The sequence below is a fragment of the Gallus gallus genome, chromosome 2 (assembly GCF_016699485.2).
Source record: "Gallus gallus isolate bGalGal1 chromosome 2, bGalGal1.mat.broiler.GRCg7b, whole genome shotgun sequence".
In the NCBI taxonomy this organism is placed as follows: domain Eukaryota; kingdom Metazoa; phylum Chordata; class Aves; order Galliformes; family Phasianidae; genus Gallus; species Gallus gallus.
In genome coordinates this window covers 20,906,990-20,926,825 of record NC_052533.1, presented here as the reverse complement: position 1 = coordinate 20,926,825, position 19,836 = coordinate 20,906,990, and the positions used below count along the sequence as shown (strand labels likewise).

Below are 19,836 nucleotides of genomic sequence, written 5' to 3'. Positions count from 1 at the left end.
CTTCAAAGGGTTTATTTTCAGTGCTCCTGCCGTAAGTGCAGTTCACCCACTCAAGATCAGCTCATAGTTGCACAAGATGATGAAGCGTAATCCCATCAAGTGTGATGGTGTGCTGTGCTTTCTCTCAATACTGCTGTTGAGAGTCAGCTTGAGACAATCCCTGAATTGGTGAAATGAGTTCAATGTTGTCTGTGTGATGCAAGATATGTAAGCTAACTCCTGAGTCTGTGTAGTGAACTCAGTGTTTTCCAGTTCTTCCTGACCAGAGAGATACAAAGATTTGGCTCAAAAGACCTTTTGGAGAGACTGGAGAGCTTACATAAATGGATACTGTGTGAGAAAGTTCAGCTACTCCTTTCTCTAGTGAGATTTGGAGAAAAGAAAACAGAAACAGACATCCTCAGAGACTAGATCCTCTGGTGGACTACACCATAATCTACCTCAGTCATAGCTGTGCTGGCCATTAACTTCCATCTTACGTACTAACCTTTCTTCTATACAGCTATGGATCAAACTCTTGATGATGCTTGGGCTATTTATCTTCTCAAAGTCCTTATGTTCCACTTGATTATCTAAACTCTTTCCCTGAATCAAAAAGTAAAAGGATATAGTTCTAGAAGAAGATTTTGGAACATTATAGAAGAGAAAATGAAGATGTTCAGTCGCAGCTGAGAGATACTGTCGGCCACTAGACAAGATCAATTGTTCAAAAACAGATATGTTCACCTAGCAGAATAATAAGCTCAGACAATACTAAACTCAGAAGGTGGGCAGGTGATGTTTCATGAGAAGTAGAATCTGAGAGGAAAAATGAAATCTGAGGATTTGACACCTGCTTATAGAAATGGCATTAAAAGCAGAGAGACAGAAAACGTTTGCAAGGCAGAGGAAGGATTGCAGGAAGACAGCCATGTAGCTGAAGCTGTGAATTCTTCAGAAACTTCAAACAAAAAAGTCATACAGAGATCAAAATCTATGGACAAACATAGCAACATATCTGTACTGTTCTAAAATTTGAAAAGCCACTGTACAAAAGAAGAAGTAATTAAATAGTACATCTAGAATACTGTAAAAGCACAAATTGTCAAAGGAAAATCAAGAGAAGGATTTATCCAGTATTCAACTGAGAGAAAGCTATTGACTAATGACTCCAGGAAAGCCATCTCTGCAATGCTTCTTTCACTACACCAGTAATAAAGAGATGAGAATTCAGGCAGGGCGACAGAAGTAACAGATTAGATCATGCTTAGGTGAGTTAAATGATTTGGGATCAATGAGGCTGATGGAATTTGCCTTAAATTGTTCAGGGAATAACTGAAGCATTTCCACAGCCATTAATAACTACCTTTAAGAACTGCATGGAAGAGGTAAAACTTTCAAAGCCTGGGATCACAGGAATAACAGCTATCCCGAAAAGTAAATAGAAAGAGGAGGTGCAGAATTCTGGACCAATTCATTTAAGTACAATTCTCAAATAGAATTTAAAAAAATAAAAATAAATTACAGACTCTTATTCATCAAGAAGAAAGCATTCCAAACCCAGCTGATCTTTTATAAGATCATACCAGGTCTGGTGAATCACAAAGGCTATGCAGCTTGAGATGAATGAAGATTTTAGTACGATATGTTAGAGAACATTTTCATGAGCATACGAGGGAAATGCAGCTTGATTGAACTAATATAAGGTTGGGTTCTGTAGGAAGAGTGGAAGAGGCGTTTTCTGTCTCTTTGTTAATCACTGTCAAAATAGAAGGCTACATTTACTGCAGACATACTAGGGGTCTCTCCTGGCTAAAGTCCTATTCTGGAACTTTATTAAATGGCATGGATGCTGGAATAGACAGTATGCTTATTAAAGCTGACAATCTGACAAAGTTGAAAAAGCCTGCAAGCATGTTAGAGGACAGCCTTAGAAATCAAAATGATCTTGACAAATTGAAGTTACAGACTAAAAAAATATGGTGCTATTTAACAGGGACTAGAGCACAGTACAGCTCAGAGTCAGAAAAGAACTGTACATATTGAAGATGGAGCTATTGGCTTTGAAGCAGCTCACCATTAAAAAATGGGATGTTGCAGGATGCAGTACACTAGTATTTCAGTTCTGATCAGAAGTGCATTGTTGAAGCAAATCACTAATTATCAAGCTTTGTTTTCTTGGAGCATATGGAACAAGATGATTCCTTCCCACAAAGACTGAGCCAGATTATATGCTTTGGGTGCACCCCAGCACACTGCAACTGCTAATGGGCATTCAGGCTGCAATGCTAGACCAAGCCTGCTCCAAGGTGGAAATCTTGTGCGCAGGCAGTGTGACCATATGCTCAGTACCAGCTGTTTCACCCTATGCTTTCCTTCCTGTTGCCACACAGTGCTTGCTAAAGTACATATAGCCATCCCAAGCTGACTGTGAATCAGCTGCACTGTGAATAAGACAGATGTGTCAGCAGGATGATGTGTTGTCTATGAGGCAAGTGAAGTAATCCTTTCCAGCTGGTGAGATCTCAGTGAGAGTACTGCATCCAGCTTTAGCACCATACTTCTAATTAACAGTTGGAAGAGTTTAGCCTAGGAGGATCCCCACTCTCAGAAGCATGAGGTGCAGGGAAGGATCTGGTGTTGTTTCATCTAGAGAAGAGAAGGGTGAAATGGTAACAGCTTTCATGTCCAACAAAGGCTTCTGAAATGAGAAGGGGAACAAATTGACACCCACATGTAGAATGGAGGAGGCAATACAGATTGAACAGAAGAAAGTCTGCCTTGTAGTATGACCAGTGAGACAGCAGAAAGCAAGGGAGACTGCCAGATCCACAAATAGGTTAGACAAGCATCTGTCAGGCTTGGTTTAAATGTAGTTCATCCTGCCTTAGGGAGGGAGATGGGCTAGATAATCTCAAAATCACTGCCAGAGCTATTTGGTTTGCTTCTTTTTAAAATGTAAATAGTAAAATTTCTCTTTCCTGTTCCTTTCATCTTGTCACTCAACCTTTTGAATCATTCCATTGATCTCCTGTCTGCCATTTCATGTTACATCTGTCTGATCTTTCCATTCTCCATCCCTGCCTGTCTCAGTCCCACATCTGCCTTTCCACTTTTGGCACTGTTTCATCTGCAGCAATGATTCTGCTAGGAAATCCCTCCTTCTTCTCCCTCTATAAAGCAACATTCTTGTATTCATTCAAATTCCTGCGTAGGTATTTATATATAAATGCTGGAAGAAATCTTATCTGTATCTTGATTCAGTTCCCCAAGTGTTTACACAGTATTTAATGATGGTTTTTGCATCTTCTGTTCTTCCAGTGCTTCCTTCTGTCATTACTGACCAAGTGACAATCAGATCAGAGGTTATCACCATTTTCCCTAAAAGTAGGCTAATTCACTGTATAAAAATACAACAACGTAGAAAAGAAAGGACACAGTTGTCAGTATGAAGCTTACATGGACTATCGTTGAAATAACAAAAAGCATCACCAGCTTACCAATGTTAGGAGGATGGACATAAGCAAAAGTATTATATGCGAATACAGAGCTCCACAAAGCTCTGATTTTTCTCAGATAATATTTGGGTACATATGTGAAAGAACAAAGGATAGTCATTTGTTTCTTTACTGGTGTTTCTGTTTCCTCCAGTGCTTTGAGAGTGCCCAGCATGTGGGCACATAAAGTAAACCCTGCTGCCATCAGCTGCTTAACAAGACCCAGTGTCAGCCTTTGGAACCTTGTCTCTGACACCAGCCAGGCCCTATGTCCTTTATGATGTACTTCATCAGGTCTTTCACACTGGTGTAGGACAATAGAAAGCCTTTTTCTATAGCAAACAAATATCTTCTCTCATTGCAGCGATCACTGCAACGGACTCTATAAGGCCATTTTCCTTGTTTCAACTTTACACCCACTGAGTTGCCATCAGAGCAAAGGTACATTTTGTTCATTTTGTTCAAATACACTGCAAAGCCCAAATTTTATCTGTACAGTCTACTGCCTGAATTAATCTCCAGAAGTCAACTGCAGTGCCCACAACCTTTTCAGTTTAACGACAGCCAGTTGGCACAAAGACATGTTTGAAAGAAGGGAAAAAAAAAACAATTCAACTGAGAAAATTGACTTTAAATCCTTATTTGTTAGAAGGAGGCATAATCCAGACAGCCTGGGATTTAAAAGCAAAATTCCTTTGTCTTACACGTCATTTTCTGATATAGCAGATGCACAATTCAATTAACATCTGTTTTACAATATACCTTATTTGTTAAGAAAATTGTTCATGACCAGTTTATTTCTAATATATAATGTGCACTATCACAACAGCAATGGGCATCCCTATAATAAGTAATTCTTAATAAGAAAATAAGGAAGTTCTGTTTAGTTGATTCAAGCAAACTGTCTTTCCTGTTAAAAGTGGTATTAAATTAAATTAGGCCACTAGCAATAAAGACAGCTTTAACTCTCTTCAGCTCCTTATGGAATAATATTGACTGCCTTGTACAAGTCCCTTCATATTTTAGATAGGGCTCCAAGAAGCTGTACAGACAAAAAAAATGGTTCTTTACATTAGTTTTACTTTTCATCTCCTTTTTTTCCTTCTTTTTCCCAGCAAGTTCAGTGTTCACTAGCAAATGAGATGCTCAGTGTTTCTTGGTGGCAAATATACCAAATATATTACCTGATAAAACCCATTTGAGATGGTTGGTTTGCTGAGTTTCTCTTGTCCGGTCTTACTCTGGTGAAGAAAATGGTTTGCATATTTCATTCAGCAAGAACTTAATTTCTTGAGGGCAAACACAGAAGTTTTCAGCTGGACAACCACGTATTACAAACATTTTGGTTTTTTTATTAGTCTTATTTTTCATTTTGAATAGAGGCCCACTTTGCTAAAAGGAAAATTTGAGAAAGGAAGCTTGAGTACCATTAGGTACTGAGTCGAACCATTTATTAATATTACATACATAACTCTTCTGTTCATTTTTGAAATACAGACTATTCACAAAAAGCTTTCCTCCCATTGGAGCCTCATGGGACAGTAACAGAGCCCTCAGAGAATGAGTTTGAAATGTGTAAAAGAACACTGGGAAAAAAAAAGAAAGAAAAAAGAAGAGTATGATCTCTATATTTTAAGTGTCAGTTTCATTCTGAATAGGGCTTTACATAGGAACGTAAGCAAAGTGTTAATAAACAGCCATAGCAGAGCAATTGTTTTGGGTGTAGCTGACTATTTTGTGCAATTCTGTCCTACAAATTGGAAAATCAGTTATTCCCACAGCTTTAATTAAGCCACTTACCTGAGATGCTGTGAAAGCCTTAAATTAGGGCTCCTGCAAAATAACATGGCTGTTCCAAGTACTAAATTAGTAGCTGTTTGGAGAGAGGGGTTGCACAAGATCTCCTGTTGGAGATCTTCCTTAAGGCCTCAGGTTTTCTGACCTCAGGTCACCTTTTGTGAAGTGAGGGCAACAGCATATGGATCTACCAGAAAACCTTTGGAGCAGCCCTGTTTCATTCTGCATTTGGGTCATGGGTCTCACTCTAAGTACGGAGCATACACGCTGCTATGGCATGGATAATACATTAAAGCCTTTGAATCTTCCAGGTACTGTGATAAAGGAGGACAGATTAAAATCTCAAAGAGAATTTCATTGTGAGTAACATATGTTCAACATGAAATATACTCGTTCCACTATCCAAACGCTTCATAGGATATTCTTCAGGAAACTGAACAATAATAAACCAAATTGGCATTAAATGGGCATATTAAGGAAGTACTGCAGACAACATAGTTTTGTAGCTAGCTTGTACACCACTTCAAGTGTTTTACAAAAAGACTGTCCAGGTTCTAATCTGATTAGGGTCACGCTCATCTTTAATGCTTTTCTACAGCATAAGGAAACAGAGGTGGTCCTGAAACACATGCAACCCTTGCTCATGGTGGTCCCATACCCTTTCCTCCTGCTTTTCCTTTGAGAATGGAAAACTGCAATACTTCAGCTGAATGTTAAAATCTGAAAGATGAACAGAAAGGAGGGTGTTGTCAGAGATGGAGAGCTGAATATCCAGAATTCACTTTATAGAAACTGTACAGATTAAGAATCAAGAAAACTTTCAGATATTTATTTTGTTCAGCCAGAACCAAAATTAACCTTTCACTCTCAAGAGATCAATGTTTTACTTAGTTTGTTCCTTTTTTTTTTTTTAATAGATGAATAAAAATTCTTCCAACATAATGGCTTTGGTTCCCAAAACATCTAACAAAAGAGAGACAGTGTGTATATTTGGAACGGGAGATTTTGGAAGAGCTCTGGGCCATAAACTGATTCAGTCTGGTTACCCTGTTGTGTTTGGAAGCCGGAGCCCATGGCCATCCAGCCTGATTCCCAAGGATGCAGAGGTGCTGAACCATGCTGAGGCAGCACAGAAAGCTGCCATCATTATTATAGCAATCCAGAGGCAACATTACGACTTCCTTGCATCACTGGAGGAGACACTCCGTGGAAAAGTGTTGGTGGACATAAGCAACAACTTAAAAATAAACCAGTATCCTGAATCCAATGCAAAGTACCTGGCTCAGCTGGTGCCCAGTGCTAGGGTTGTGAAAGCCTTTAACACCGTGTCTGCCTGGGCTCTGCAGTCGGGCACCCTGGATGCAAGTCGGCAGGTAAGACTGAACTGCAGGAGTTTGCTATTTCATAGAGTTATGAAGTAACATACAGGCTTTTAACAGTTAGACAAAACACACACTTGGGACATATGACTCAGACAAGGCTGAGATGGAATTTTCACTGTAATTGCAAATCTCAAATTAAATGTGAGCTAAAATTTACTTTGGGATTCAAATATGACATGACAAGGAATATTGATAGCTTGCCTCAGAATGCAGAAAGCTGTTAGGAGACATTACAGAAGCAAGGAAAAAAAAAAGAGAGAAAGAAAGCACAGCTACAAAAACAGAGAAGCAGTAAATCAGGAGGAAATGAGGGCTGTGTCGCTTGTTCACCTAAGAGTGCCAAACAAGGGATGTAAGGGATATAATGGGGCAATAAAATGAGTATAAGCAATGGGATAAATTAGCTGGATGGTGAAGAAATTAATAGTTTTCTAAATCAGAATCCATCACCATGAAAGTCTAACACAAAAACAACGTGTGCAAACCATGTTAACAAGCTCCTTAGTCACAGGCAAGCTGGTCATAGGAAACAATAGAGCATCTTCGCAGAAGAGAAAGAAAAAGAGCAGCTGAAACCTGTTTTCAGCTATTCTGAGGCACAGTGCCCTTGCACAAGGCACTGTGCCAGGCAACTCTTCAAAGTATTGTTAACTTTGCTTTCTGCTGATAGAAGTGGTTTCACCTAAACTAAAAACCAAAGATTTACAAGCCTAGGCATCTGAAAACTTCATTATACTTAGATAAACGACAGCAGAAGTTGCCCACTTTCTGCCTATTCCGAAGGGAGTATTACTATTCAGACTCATAGAAAAAAAAGTTTCTTCACACTTGTACTAGATATGGGAAGGAATATTAACTTTAATGACAGAAATTATACTTGAATTTTGTCTACCCCCAGTTCCCTGAAGTCCTTATAGACCATTGTATGGCAATGGAAATATTGTTCCTACTTACTGTTACAAAACCTTGTGTTTACAAACTGCAGACAGGATCTCCAAAGGAGTGTGCTGAAATTCAAGTGCTCTAAGCAAAGATTTATACCCTTATATTTTGTTCTTATCATATACAAAGTTTTGCCACTTGAAGCAATGTCTTTCACCAAAGAAAAAATTGATATTCTTAAGACTGTTGATCAAGAAATTACCTATAAGACAATTTTATCTATATAGATTAAGGCTAACAAGTAAGGTAATAAGGAGCCTGGAAGCTTGTGCTCATGTTGTCCATACCTAGGCAGAAATGCAGTTGAAAATGTCACAAAAGTCTGTCAAAACAAAACCTCTGCTTGTTTTTGGCTGCAGGTGTTTGTCTGTGGAGATGACACAGAAGCTAAGCAAATGGTAATGGATATTATTCGTGCACTGGGACTCACACCGTTAGATCAAGGATCTCTCTTGGCTGCTCGGGAAATAGAAAATTACCCTCTACAGCTCTTTCCAATGTGGAAGATTCCCATCTTTTTGTCCCTTGGCCTAACTGCATTCTTCTTCTTCTACTGTTTGGTTCGTGACGTAATTTACCCTTACGTTTATGAAAATAAGGATTATTCATTTTTTCTTGCAATTTCCATTCCAAATCGGATCTGCCCTATAATTGCACTCGTCCTTCTTGCCTTGGTTTATCTCCCTGGTATACTTGCTGCAATTATTCAGTTATACAGAGGTACCAAATACAGCCGTTTCCCAGACTGGCTGGACAAGTGGATGCTGTGTAGGAAACAACTTGGACTAGTAGCCTTGGCATTTGCTTCGCTGCACGTTATTTATACTCTTGTTATCCCAATTCGCTACTATGTAAGATGGAGAATTGAGGACAGAACCATCTCACAGGTAATTTTTTTCCTTGCTCTATGTCTTCTTTCCCTCTCGCCCTGTTACTAATATTACCAGGGATGCTGAGCTTTAAAAGTTCACGTGGACAGTCCACTGTTCTTTTTAATGAGGTTATTTTCCTAGTTTCTATGCTCATTTTAACCATGGATAAATCCAAAGGTTGTTGATATTAAGCTGAGCTGTGGGAATTTCTGGTATCAATCTTCCTCCTAGGTAGTTTACATATTAATGAAATAATCAAGAAATACATAAAAAATAATTTAAAGAAACATTTCTCTATTTCTCCATATAACTTTATGAATCATAGAATCAAATAATAGTTTGTATTGGAAAGGATTTTTACAGGTCATCTAATCCAACTGCCCTGCAACGAACAGGGATAAGCACATATTTTGAGTTCCTGACCTTATTCAACAACAAACAATTGCATACCTGTCCTACAGTAGGTCTACAATAGATAAGTACCACAATTATAGGTACACAGAACCTACATAATGCCACCCTTGCTTTTTCAGTAGCCAAAGTAAATATCCAATCCTTTTCAGATAGTTAATGCGTAATATTTATCCTCTAGTTACCTTAAAGGATATATTTTTTTTATATTGATTCTAAAACCGCTAACACTAAGATATATCTGGCATTCTTTTCTTCAGGCACTGAACAATAAAACTACTCCATTTGACAACACAAATGGCTGGCTTAGCGACTCTTATTTGGCTTTGGGGATTTTAGGATTCCTTTTATTTGTTCTTCTTGGAATAACTTCCTTGCCTTCCGTCAGCAACAATGTCAACTGGAGAGAATTTCGATTTGTACAGGTAAGAAAAAGATTTTCTCAAAAAAAAAATACTTTTCTCAGTTGGAAACTTCCCTATTCTTTTATAAACTATGACCACAGAAGGATTTACTAGTGACTTAGGTCTTTCCTCCATTATTAACTCTAAATGTCACATCTGTATTATTCTCCATCACCTGATTAATACATATTTATGTATGTACATGACTATACAGCCCACATGTAAAAAAACACAACCTCCCTGATGGCTACCTATGGAACAACTGGTATTATTACACCAACAACATAAAATTGGGAAGACCTAAACTGCTAACTGACAAATGGAAAAATGACATTGTGGAGTTAATGACTGCCAAATTATGCAGTCACAAAATATTTTAGCCATTTATTGGCCTAATTTTGTTGGTTCACAAGATAATTCAGTTAACGTGATTCTGAAAACTGACTTTATCACTCCAGTCCTTTCAACAGCAAGCATCTAAAGAGAGTCTGCAGTTTCTGCAGGCTCTAACATTTGCTGTGCCTTTAATAAAGCTACCTCTGTTAACACCATCGTCTTGACCCCACATCAGGAAGAAGGTTGGTGTTGCAGTGCCTCTGCAGGAACAGGGCTGGCAAGGGAAACTACTATCAGTGTTTTATTTAGGTAAAAAAACTTGCACAGTATAGTTCTGGGTAGATTAACACTATAGCATATAAAAGGCTTGGATCTCCCAAATGAATTGTAGACTTTTCTCTGCATTTTCACAAATATGGCAACATTAGGCAATGTGTGGGAAAAATTATCGAGGTTGTTGATGAGGGGGAAAAAAAAATCATGCACTGGAGATCCATTTGACTAAGTTTTTATTAAAAAAACAATAAGAAATCTTATATAAATCATTTTCATTGCAGTAGACTCATTTAGTCCCAAACTTGGCACATTCCATGAAGTTTGCTGTGCACTGTAATTTGCATTTGTTCTGGTTCAATTTGGTATTCTAACCTCTAATTCTTTCTCTTCTTTGTTCTTCCCTAGTCCAAACTGGGATATCTGACATTGATTTTATGCACCGCACACACACTGGTTTATGGTGGAAAGCGGTTCCTAAGTCCATCAGCATACAGATGGTATCTTCCAAATGCCTATATGCTCTCTCTCATTATTCCATGCATTGTACTGGTTGTCAAATTTGTGCTCATACTTCCTTGTCTAGACAAACAACTAACACGAATTCGACAGGGCTGGGAGAGGAATCCCCAATACTCAGAACAGTCAAACTACGTTATCAACAAGTCTGCTGTGTAATTAGACTAACCTGTATTGTTAAAAAGAAACAACAAAAAAAAAATTGAAGGCAAAACAAACTCCCTATCTTCCTTTATCCGGAGATAGAAAAAGTGAAAAGCTTGGCCTGCCCAAGCTCTGACTGAAGTAAAGCAATCCCAGTGACAAGCTTAAAATTCAAATCAAACAAGCCCCTGAGGTCCTGCACCCCAGACATACTTTCACAAAGGTATAAGCCTTTTCCTCCATGTACTCCCCCTATTCACCCTCCATTTCTGACAAGAGTATGAGAGAAGTGGTGCTCAACGTATCAGTAACTCAAGACCTCCAGTGCTGGCCAGAATCAGAGGAACCTCTCATGTTAGATGGCATCTGCTCCTCTTCACTGTTCTGCCCACTGGGGCTTAGATCTGCACACTCTTGCACAGATGTGCATACATGTATAAACACCCTGTTTCCACCTCTGAAGGCTGTAGAGCAGGCACAGGACAGGCATTAACCTAGGGAAAGCTTTCACCTTCCCAACATTATCTTGTCCTCCATTAACATCTGACTAAAGAGATCTATACTCATACCTTAGAAATAGTTGAATAATATTTGCTTGGTTTGTGGCACTCTAATGTTCAAAGTGTATCTGCCAAGGATTGCTGAACTCGTGCTGTACTGCAGAAACTCAGGTGGCAAGGGGATAGAGAGACCAAAATGTCAAAAAGACATGAGATGTGCTCACCAGCCTAAGCTTCTCTGCAAGTACTTGCACACAGTAGTTGGCGATTTTTTGTATAAGCGGTGAGCTGTAAGGAAAGGAGCTGATGAAAAATACTGTTTTATTAGGAGTTTATATTGCATGTCATAATTATATATCATGAAGAATAGATTGTTGATTTTTCTGAAATTCTTTGGATGCAATTTATAAATAGTCTATTGAAATGCATATACTTTAATCTCAATAAAGAAAATTCTTTACAGTTCTGCATTCTGTTATTATTTCTGGAACCTATTTTGCTATAATGCAGCTGCTGGTATGCTTAGTTGCACATTAGCATTGGAAGGCCTTGGGGGAAGAAATAAAATCGGATCCTGTCTTTAGATAGTTGCTTACTTTCTCCCATTTTTGCTCCTTGGATACTTACATATACAGATATTTGCTTAGTTACTGGAGTACAAAACTGCCATGGGCTGTAAGGGCCTGAAGATAGGGATACCTATACCACCACTTTAAACTCCCTCAGAAAGAGGAGACAGAGGCAGAAGTGGAGAGAGAAATGAAATTAAAAAAAAGACAGAAAAGGAGACAGTGTTAGTGTTTGTGTGAGTAGATGAGAAAGCAAGACAAAAAAATCAAATACATAGTAGCAGCCTGAATACCTAGACTTGACACTGGGGACTATATTCTACTTTCAGTGACATACTTCAGATTAATATTAATAGTAACCACTCCAAGATGCATAAAGTTTGCTTTTATGATTACCTGTTACAGGACTTAGATCTGTATCTGTGTAGGCAGAAACCCTAAAAAAGCCACCCTTTTCTCTCTCCCACAGCTGAGCCTGTGGGTTGGCATTTAATTTGCAACAGCCATGGCAAGTAACACATTTAAAAAGTCATGCTTTATGAAACACAAACATTGCCAATGCTCTGGCACCTTCTCTATCAAAGAATGATTCTTTGTATTTCTGAGTGCCCTGTATTAAGAGGCTGAGTCAGGTCTGCTTTACTCCCACAGAAAACCAGTGCAAGGTAACCATGGCCTGACTGAATACAGTCTGTACACTTACTCACTACTAAATTCTAGCTCTTGGACACAGGGCTCCAGCTCATACAAAAAAGAAAAAAAAAGACTTCAAGGACTGATAGCAGGTTGCTTTGTATGGCTAAAACTTAGGCCCAAGTTTACTGAAAATGTCAAGCAGAGAGGTACAGTTTGCTGTTTGCTCCAAGAATGAAATGCCAATACCTGTTGTGTACAGACCAAGCAGACAATGCTATTTGTTTGCATAGATGCATGAAACAGCTCTCAAGAGCTCACCCAGAACTCTCTCCTTTGAAGGTAGCAGTGGGCTCTTTGTTGATTTCAGTAAATAATAACAGATCAGATCCACAGCAGCACTTGTTATTCCAGCCTAAGTGAGGGACTCCACATTACTCTTGGGCAGCTGGAAAGTATTTGCTTCAGAAATTTATATATTTATTCCTTGAACATTGCAGAGAACAGTTCTGCAGCATTTTTACATGATACTGTAAAATTATTCAGTGGCAATATTTTGAAAACAATAGCCAATGTTATGAAAAGTGTTTATATCCTCTATACATTTTTCTAGGCTGAACTTCAGAGATATATTTTTAACATACCAACAAAGCCTGGTTAGAAAGGACATTAGATGGGTTATGAAACACACTTTAGAAAGGATATTTTCAATATGGTTTCCAGAAACAAAGAAGAGCCTTTGTGTGTATGTACATAACTCAGTTGTAAGAATTTCTGTAGGAATAAAACAGTGACTCCCAACTCCACTTCTAAATTAAAATCAACATTTAGAAGATATAAGCTGCAGCTTTTTTTAGCAAGAAGTCACATGGATATGGTCCTGATAGCTAAATTTGGATTTCACTGCACAAGAATGTTTTATTTTGATGCAGAGTACATAGATATTGTATGACTTTTAGAACTCTACATAACATATAATGCTACTAATTTAACTTCCTGATTTCAATATCCATTTCAAACCCCTAAATGCACTTATTAGTGAAAAGATGGTATTTTAATTAATCAGATTTACTTACGCCTGAAGTAATGTGATGTCAGATATGCAGTAGCCCCAAGGGACGTAGCTAACAACACAGATATCGCTGGATATTGAACTACCAGGATCCAACTATTTCCTTACTTGGATAAGTCTAAATAAAGGTCAAACCTTCAGTCCCACTACAGAAGCTTTGGAACTGTTTTACTATCAAGTCTGCTGAGTGCCATTGGGTACTCTAGGCTGTTGCAATCTCAACTGTGCTCAGACCTAAGAGATATTTCTTGTCCAGTTACAAAAACCAGAGAAAGATCAAGGTGCTTGTGCAGCTCTACACTGGCTTTGGGGACAGCACTGAATACCTAAGCATTGCTGAAAGCCCCACAGAACGCCCTCTAGTATCTCCACTTTAAACACAAATACTGGCATTTCTTGGCAAACTCAAGACTTCCCTGTCTTTTACAGGGAAGTTGATCCTCAGATTCATATTAACTGCCTTCACAGACACAAGTTCCTTTAATGATTCTGTGTCACTGACACACACATTCACATGGGAAGTCAGAGGCAAGGAAAGGAATTAGACAAAGGTTTCCTGAAGCTGAGGATAGTTCTCTAATTACAAGGAGCTTTACATAATAGAGAGCCAGAAGGCAACCTTGTGATCAGCTATTCTCTCTGCAGAACACAGGCTATAGACGCTGTCTGAATTAATTCCTTTCTGGATTATCAGGAGTTGTCATATTTTTCAGTTCACAGACCCCCACAACATTACCATTAGTAATGCAGATTCCTGCAAAGTTTAAGCTTCCTGACAACACACATTTTTATCCCAGCTACCATTTGTGACTGTTGGCAGGTAATCCATAAAAACCAGCTGAAAACTCCTGAATTAAAAGATATTCCTAAAACATCCACTGAATTGATTTAAAAATTATAAAATTCACCAAAACTTTTGGCAAATTATTTTGACAGCTGATTATCCTCACTTCAATGTAGATTATACATAAACATGCATAGCCTGAACCTTTTGTGTAGTATTCAGGCATCACAATTCAGGATTTCCCTGAAGTGTCCATAACAGTGCATGTGCAAAACATGTTTCACCCCAAGAAGAAATTCAGGTGTAAGAAAAAAATGCATTTTCATATATAAATATGGAGAAGTGTAAATCACATCTGGTCCTACAGCATGTGTGGAAGTATAACCACAAACTTAAGTGTCTTCATGAGGACGAAGTTTCAACATACAACTACTAAACTTTCATTTGTAATAAAAAACTTAAGTCCCAAAAATTAAAGAACTACAAATCTTAACAGCCACTAGGAATAATCTAAGCTTGAACATAATTTCTCAGGAGCCAACAAATGGCAATTAAAAACATTAATAACTCCATGAAAACAGTTGCAGATTACTTGCAGGACTATGTTGCTAGTAGCTTATGCTGGTAAATTCAGATGGAGAACTAATATCAGATAAACTGGTTTCTAGTTTCTCAGGAATTAGTTGCAGCTCTATATTTATAACCAGAGAAGTCAAACAAAACCACTGCTGAAGAGAAGTGCAAGTTATATTACCCCAGATATCCTTACCAGGAGCGAGGGCAGAAGAGATTTGGTGAACTGTGCATTCTAGCCATTGTGTCAGTGAATCCAGATCTGTAGAAGGCCATTGCATAAGAACAATGATGGCATGCCATCACCCTGAACAAGGAAACCACTGCAATGAAAATAGTTCACAGAGAGGGTGTTAGAAACAGCTATGAACCATGTCCAAGCAATCCACAGGGAACTGGGGATGGGGTATAGGGGTACAATCTAACATGATCTTATTGTTTTAAGAGGTAGCAAGAAGGGAAATTACTCAATGTTTGCAATGTTGTGGAATGTATCACATTGTGAAAACAACACTGAAGACTATGAGGCAGATTCACTTACAACTAAAGGAAGTAAGAACATGGAAAAATCCTTTAAGTTTGACCACGGGAAATGAACTCATTTAACAAAAAAAAATGTTAAGGGTGGATGCAATACAACATTCCCAGGTCATTATTCAAACAAATTTCATAATCCAGTAGCCAGCAAAGTGGAAAAAAGCAGCTTGTCTTTTATGAAACTACTGAAAAAACCAGAAGCTATACAAACATATGCAACTCTGGCACTGTTTAACAGAGCAGCAAGTGTGAGAAGCATACAAGGAGCATCACATAAGCTTCAGACAAAAGCACAAGCACACTTAAGCATCTTTAACTTGGTTTAAAACTGCATATCAATTTAAAGCACTCTACTCAGAGGCCACAAGCAAAGAAACTTGATTAATTCTTCCCAGGTTCAGTATCTGACATTTGATGCTGCTGCACTTATTTCCAAAAACCACACATAAGGAAACACGCAGCTCCATTACAACTTTGAGTTGTGGTAAGTCAGCTACTCCCACACCTCAAGACTGTCTCTGTCAAGAATAAAAGAAGTGCAATTATCATAGATGACTCTTCTGAGGGGAACAGAGGGCCCTACATGCTGACCAGACTCTATGTGCAGGGAAGTCTGCTGCCTCCCTGGGGCTCAGGTCAGAGGCATTATTACTAGGAAGCTCTCAAGTCTGCCGTGGCCCTCTGGTTATTACCCACTTCTGGTAGTTCAGGTCAGCAACAATGAGGTCATGGGTAGAAACCCAAGGGCTATCAAAAGGGACTTCAGAGCATTGAGGCAGCTACTTGAAGGACTGAAGCTCAGGTGGTTTCTTCCTTGATCCCTTCAGCAGGAGGGAAAGATGCTGAGAGAAGTGGGAAAATCCACCTGGTTAACACATAGCTAATAGGCTAATGCCATCAGAGGAAATTGTCCCCTCCCACCCCCACCATCATTGGGACAGTTTATTCAGGGTCCATCTGCCTCTAAGGTGGTAAAAGGATCCTAGCCCAGGAGCTGGCAGGGCTCATCAAGAAGGCTTTAAACTAGATTTGAAGAGGGAATGTGATAAAACCAGGCTCACTAGAGCTGAATCTAGCAGCAGTATGCCAGGATTAGGGGTGAGACCAATAGCCATCTACACCAATGCATGCAGCACGAGCAACAAATAGGAGGTACTACAAGCCATTGTGAAGCAGAACTATGAATTAGTCACTGTCACCAAAACATGGAGGGATCACTCACATGACCAGAATACAGAAATGGAGAGCTATAAGCTCTTTAGAAGAGATGGACAAGGAAGGAGGAGCTGTGGGGTGGCTCTCTATGTTAGGGAGTGTTTCAGTGTTGTATAGCTCAGTGTTGCAAATGAGTCAGACAGGAGGTCAGCTAAACTGCTACCCTGGATTTCCAGAGGGAAGACTTTCAACAGTTTAGGACAATGGTTGAGAGTTGTGAGCTAGGCCTAAAGGGCAAAGGGGTCCAGGCAGGCTGGACATTCCTTAATAAGAAAATCATAGAAGCACAAGGACAGACTGTTCTCCTGTGCTGTAAGATGAGCCAACAGGGAAGACTGACCTGGATAGACAAGGAGCTTTTGCTAATACTCCAGGAAAAGGAAAAAAAAAAAAAAAAAGAAAAGAAAAAGTCAGTTTACCTGCCCCTACCCCACCTCCAAAAAGTAGTGAAATTGGACCATATGCAATCAGAAATACAGGCCCACAATGAGTGTTATTTAATCCATCACAGTCTCTTAAATGAGTAAAATAATTGATGTAAACTAGTATCTCTGCAATCAAGCCAACCTGCTTGTCTTTCCTAAGTTTGTACTGTGCAGTCTGATTAACAACATTACTTGGGTGAACCTTCATCTCCCTGAGACAAAGAAGGAGAGATGTGACCACTATCATAGGAACAGGACCGGGAGCCTTAATTATCATAGATGCTGAAATACTTGTAAATATGTTAAGTGCAGCCACGAATGATTTACACATGTTGTAACATTCACTGCAGTCTTCTCTACCAGCACAGGGATCTAACCAAGGGCTCTTATCTAATATAATGCCTCAGTAGGGAAGAATTAATAAAAGGGACGACCAGTTGATTGCAGATGCACTTGGTGTAGTGCAAGATGATGTTTCCTTGGCTCTTAGTTGTATCTAAGCACAGTTAGGAATGCAATCTAAGGTAGCAGCAATTATAAAAGAAGGTGAATGGGACACCTTACTCACTGGAATTCAAAAGGTAATCTGGTATAAGATAACTACATTTGAAAAGGCATTCCAAACCTGGTGGCATTTACTCAGCTTTAATTCTAAGATAAACAGCGAGGCCACACCTTTTACCTTAATAATATGCATGGATCATTATATTCTTTATACCCTTATATTCTATGATTTTATTATTCTCTTTCCAAAGAAAAGATCACGAAGACTAATAAGCTCTAAGTGGTCAGGTTGGGAGAAGTATTAGGAACATTAGAGAGAAAAAGTACCAGTATTAAATATCATTATCCCAGCTTGAGAAAGACACAACAAAAAAATATTGGAGTTAAAACCCTATGAATTCAGACTAAAAATCTTCTGGTTGTGCCTGGAAAATAAGAAACAGTGAGGATAATTAGCCTCGTGTTATCAAATAAGTATTCTTTAGCACAAGTGGATTCACTGTCTCTTACAAACACTGGGTTGAAAGTAAGTGCTGGCATAGATGCTTTGGTCAAGCCTAAATCACCAAATTTAGCATAGGGGCACCAGCACTGGATGAAATATTGTTCCCTATTGTAATGCTAAAATGTAAAAGAAAATACAGCCTTAATAGTGTGGCAGCAAGGTCTTCAGCTGCAGCAAATGAGGATGAGCCCAAATGCAGCAGCCACAGAAAGAAACAAACTGCTTACCTTTGGAAGACCTCCAGTAGGCAGGGATCTCCAGCAAAACACACTTACATCCACTGCCAACCCTTAAATGAGGTCTAGGAAGGGGTGGATCCTGGCTGCACCCCTTCCAGTCACTCAGATGCATTGCATACACCTGAGCTCCCCTGGACTGGCCCTGCCTTCCCACCAGGTGCTCAATCACTGGTTCAAGCTGTGACTTAGCATTTCCACTACACCTTTCACAGCATCATCTAATGCTTGTTTCTTTTTGAAATGTCAGAATGAGCAAATGAGCAGCACTACTTGCATACCATTTGTTTACTCTTCCGAGTTCCTGAAAACAGATAAATGAAAAAAATGATCATGCTGTTTCATCTCCTGTTTCTTTCTCCACACACTTACAAGAAAAAAAAAAAAGAAAAAAGAAAAGGAAAAAAAAAAAAAGGAAGAATTTGTTAAGTAGGTCACTCTGGCACAAGCACAGAGTTTGTGTAAATGGAGTCAGGGATTTTCCCTTTAGCTATCTGGAAAGAAGTTCTAATGATCAGTCCAAGCACTGTTTCTGTCAGAAACGAGTCAGGAAAAACAGTAAAAATATTTTCCAGTAGAAAACACAGTGACAACAGCTTCTGAAGTAGAGATGTTTAGTTCTTAATAAATACATTGTAAGAAAAAAACAAATTTAATCTCCTATCTGTGGCAGAAGAAGCAAACTACAGGAATCACAGTACAGGAGCTGAGAGTCACACTAACACAGTCTGAATGCCTTAAATCCAAACCTTGGATGTAATAAATGCTTACATAAGATTACTTCTACTGAATATTCATGCTGCAATTAGTCTAGCTATGGAAGTTCTACCTAAAGATTTTACAAATCAAACAGGTAGAAATAGCCAGGGGCTTAAAATGTCTTGATATGTCTGTTTACAAGGAAGTAAAGAGGTAAGAAATGTTTGAAGCAAGACAAAATCAGTAGTCAGAACTACTATGGCATTGGCTCTGCCCTGAATATTTTGTATTTTACTATTTTTATTATACCATAGCTTTTACAGTTTTGTTTTTTTTCCCCACTATTCAATTTTTCCCTTGTTTTCCACTGTAGATCATGGTGAAGACACTCATTTTGATTGAATCAAGCTTGTATCTAAGGGCTGACAATGCTTTGCCTTGTTAGACTTAGAGGTGTTTATATTTAGCTAAATCCTCAAAAAGCCATACTGGGTACTAGCTATTATAAAAGGTGATGAGAAAATAAGAAAGAAAGAAATGAACACAAGCACAAACCCTGTGGATAAAAGCAGATAGAGAAGAGGGGAACATCCTTACAGAGTTTGACAAATACCCTAATCCAGAGGAGTGTGGAGATGATTGTGGTTAGCAACAGCTCTGCTGACATCACCAGAGCTTTAGCCAGCCATGGGAGCCCATCTGTAAAGATTGCCCGGTCTGGATTGCTATACCTGAGAGCAGCTGTAAACTTCAAAGATGCTTTTTTTTTTTTTTTTTTTTTTTTTTGGTATCCACTGCCACCAACTGATTGCTCTTTTACTCAGAGAAAATAGAAAGGAATCAGAAAGCTTTGCTGCGAACTTGGCAAACAGTGCTCTTGGATGGGTCAAGGCCAATTCATTCCTGGCTGTCACACATCGATGCACAACACAAATACAAAAGAGCATCTGTAAAGGTTCCTGGATCAGGTAGATTGTATAAAGATACGGATTGTTGTTAATGACAATAGACAGCTGTCAAAAAAGCAA

The 19,836-nt window shown here is 38.8% G+C and overlaps 1 protein-coding gene and 1 long non-coding RNA gene across 9 annotated transcripts in view; one reads left to right on the top strand and one right to left on the bottom strand.

Annotated features, from left to right (window-relative positions):
- STEAP4 (STEAP4 metalloreductase) overlaps positions 1-11,518 on the top strand; it is a 35,734-nt gene extending 24,216 nt beyond the window's left edge. For 4 of the 8 annotated variants that reach the window (XM_025148413.2, XM_025148414.2, XM_046938337.1 and 1 more), the window contains 5 exons: positions 3,841-3,917; positions 6,191-6,646; positions 7,957-8,484; positions 9,141-9,305; positions 10,302-11,518. In XM_025148413.2, coding sequence (XP_025004181.2) covers positions 6,191-6,646; positions 7,957-8,484; positions 9,141-9,305; positions 10,302-10,571 — 1,419 coding nt within the window. In that variant the 5' untranslated portion in view covers positions 3,841-3,917 and the 3' untranslated portion in view covers positions 10,572-11,518. The remainder of the gene's footprint in view (positions 1-3,840; positions 3,918-6,190; positions 6,647-7,956; positions 8,485-9,140; positions 9,306-10,301) is intronic. The other 4 variants (XM_015281970.3, XM_025148415.2, XM_040693155.2 and 1 more) reach the window with 1 other exon arrangement.
- LOC124418337 lies at positions 1,633-18,148 on the bottom strand. Its single transcript, XR_006938637.1, has 3 exons — positions 18,101-18,148; positions 14,884-15,010; positions 1,633-5,993 (listed from the first exon to the last, which is right to left on the bottom strand). It is a non-coding gene; the product is annotated as an uncharacterized LOC124418337 (long non-coding RNA).
- Positions 18,149-19,836: the final 1,688 nt, after the last annotated feature.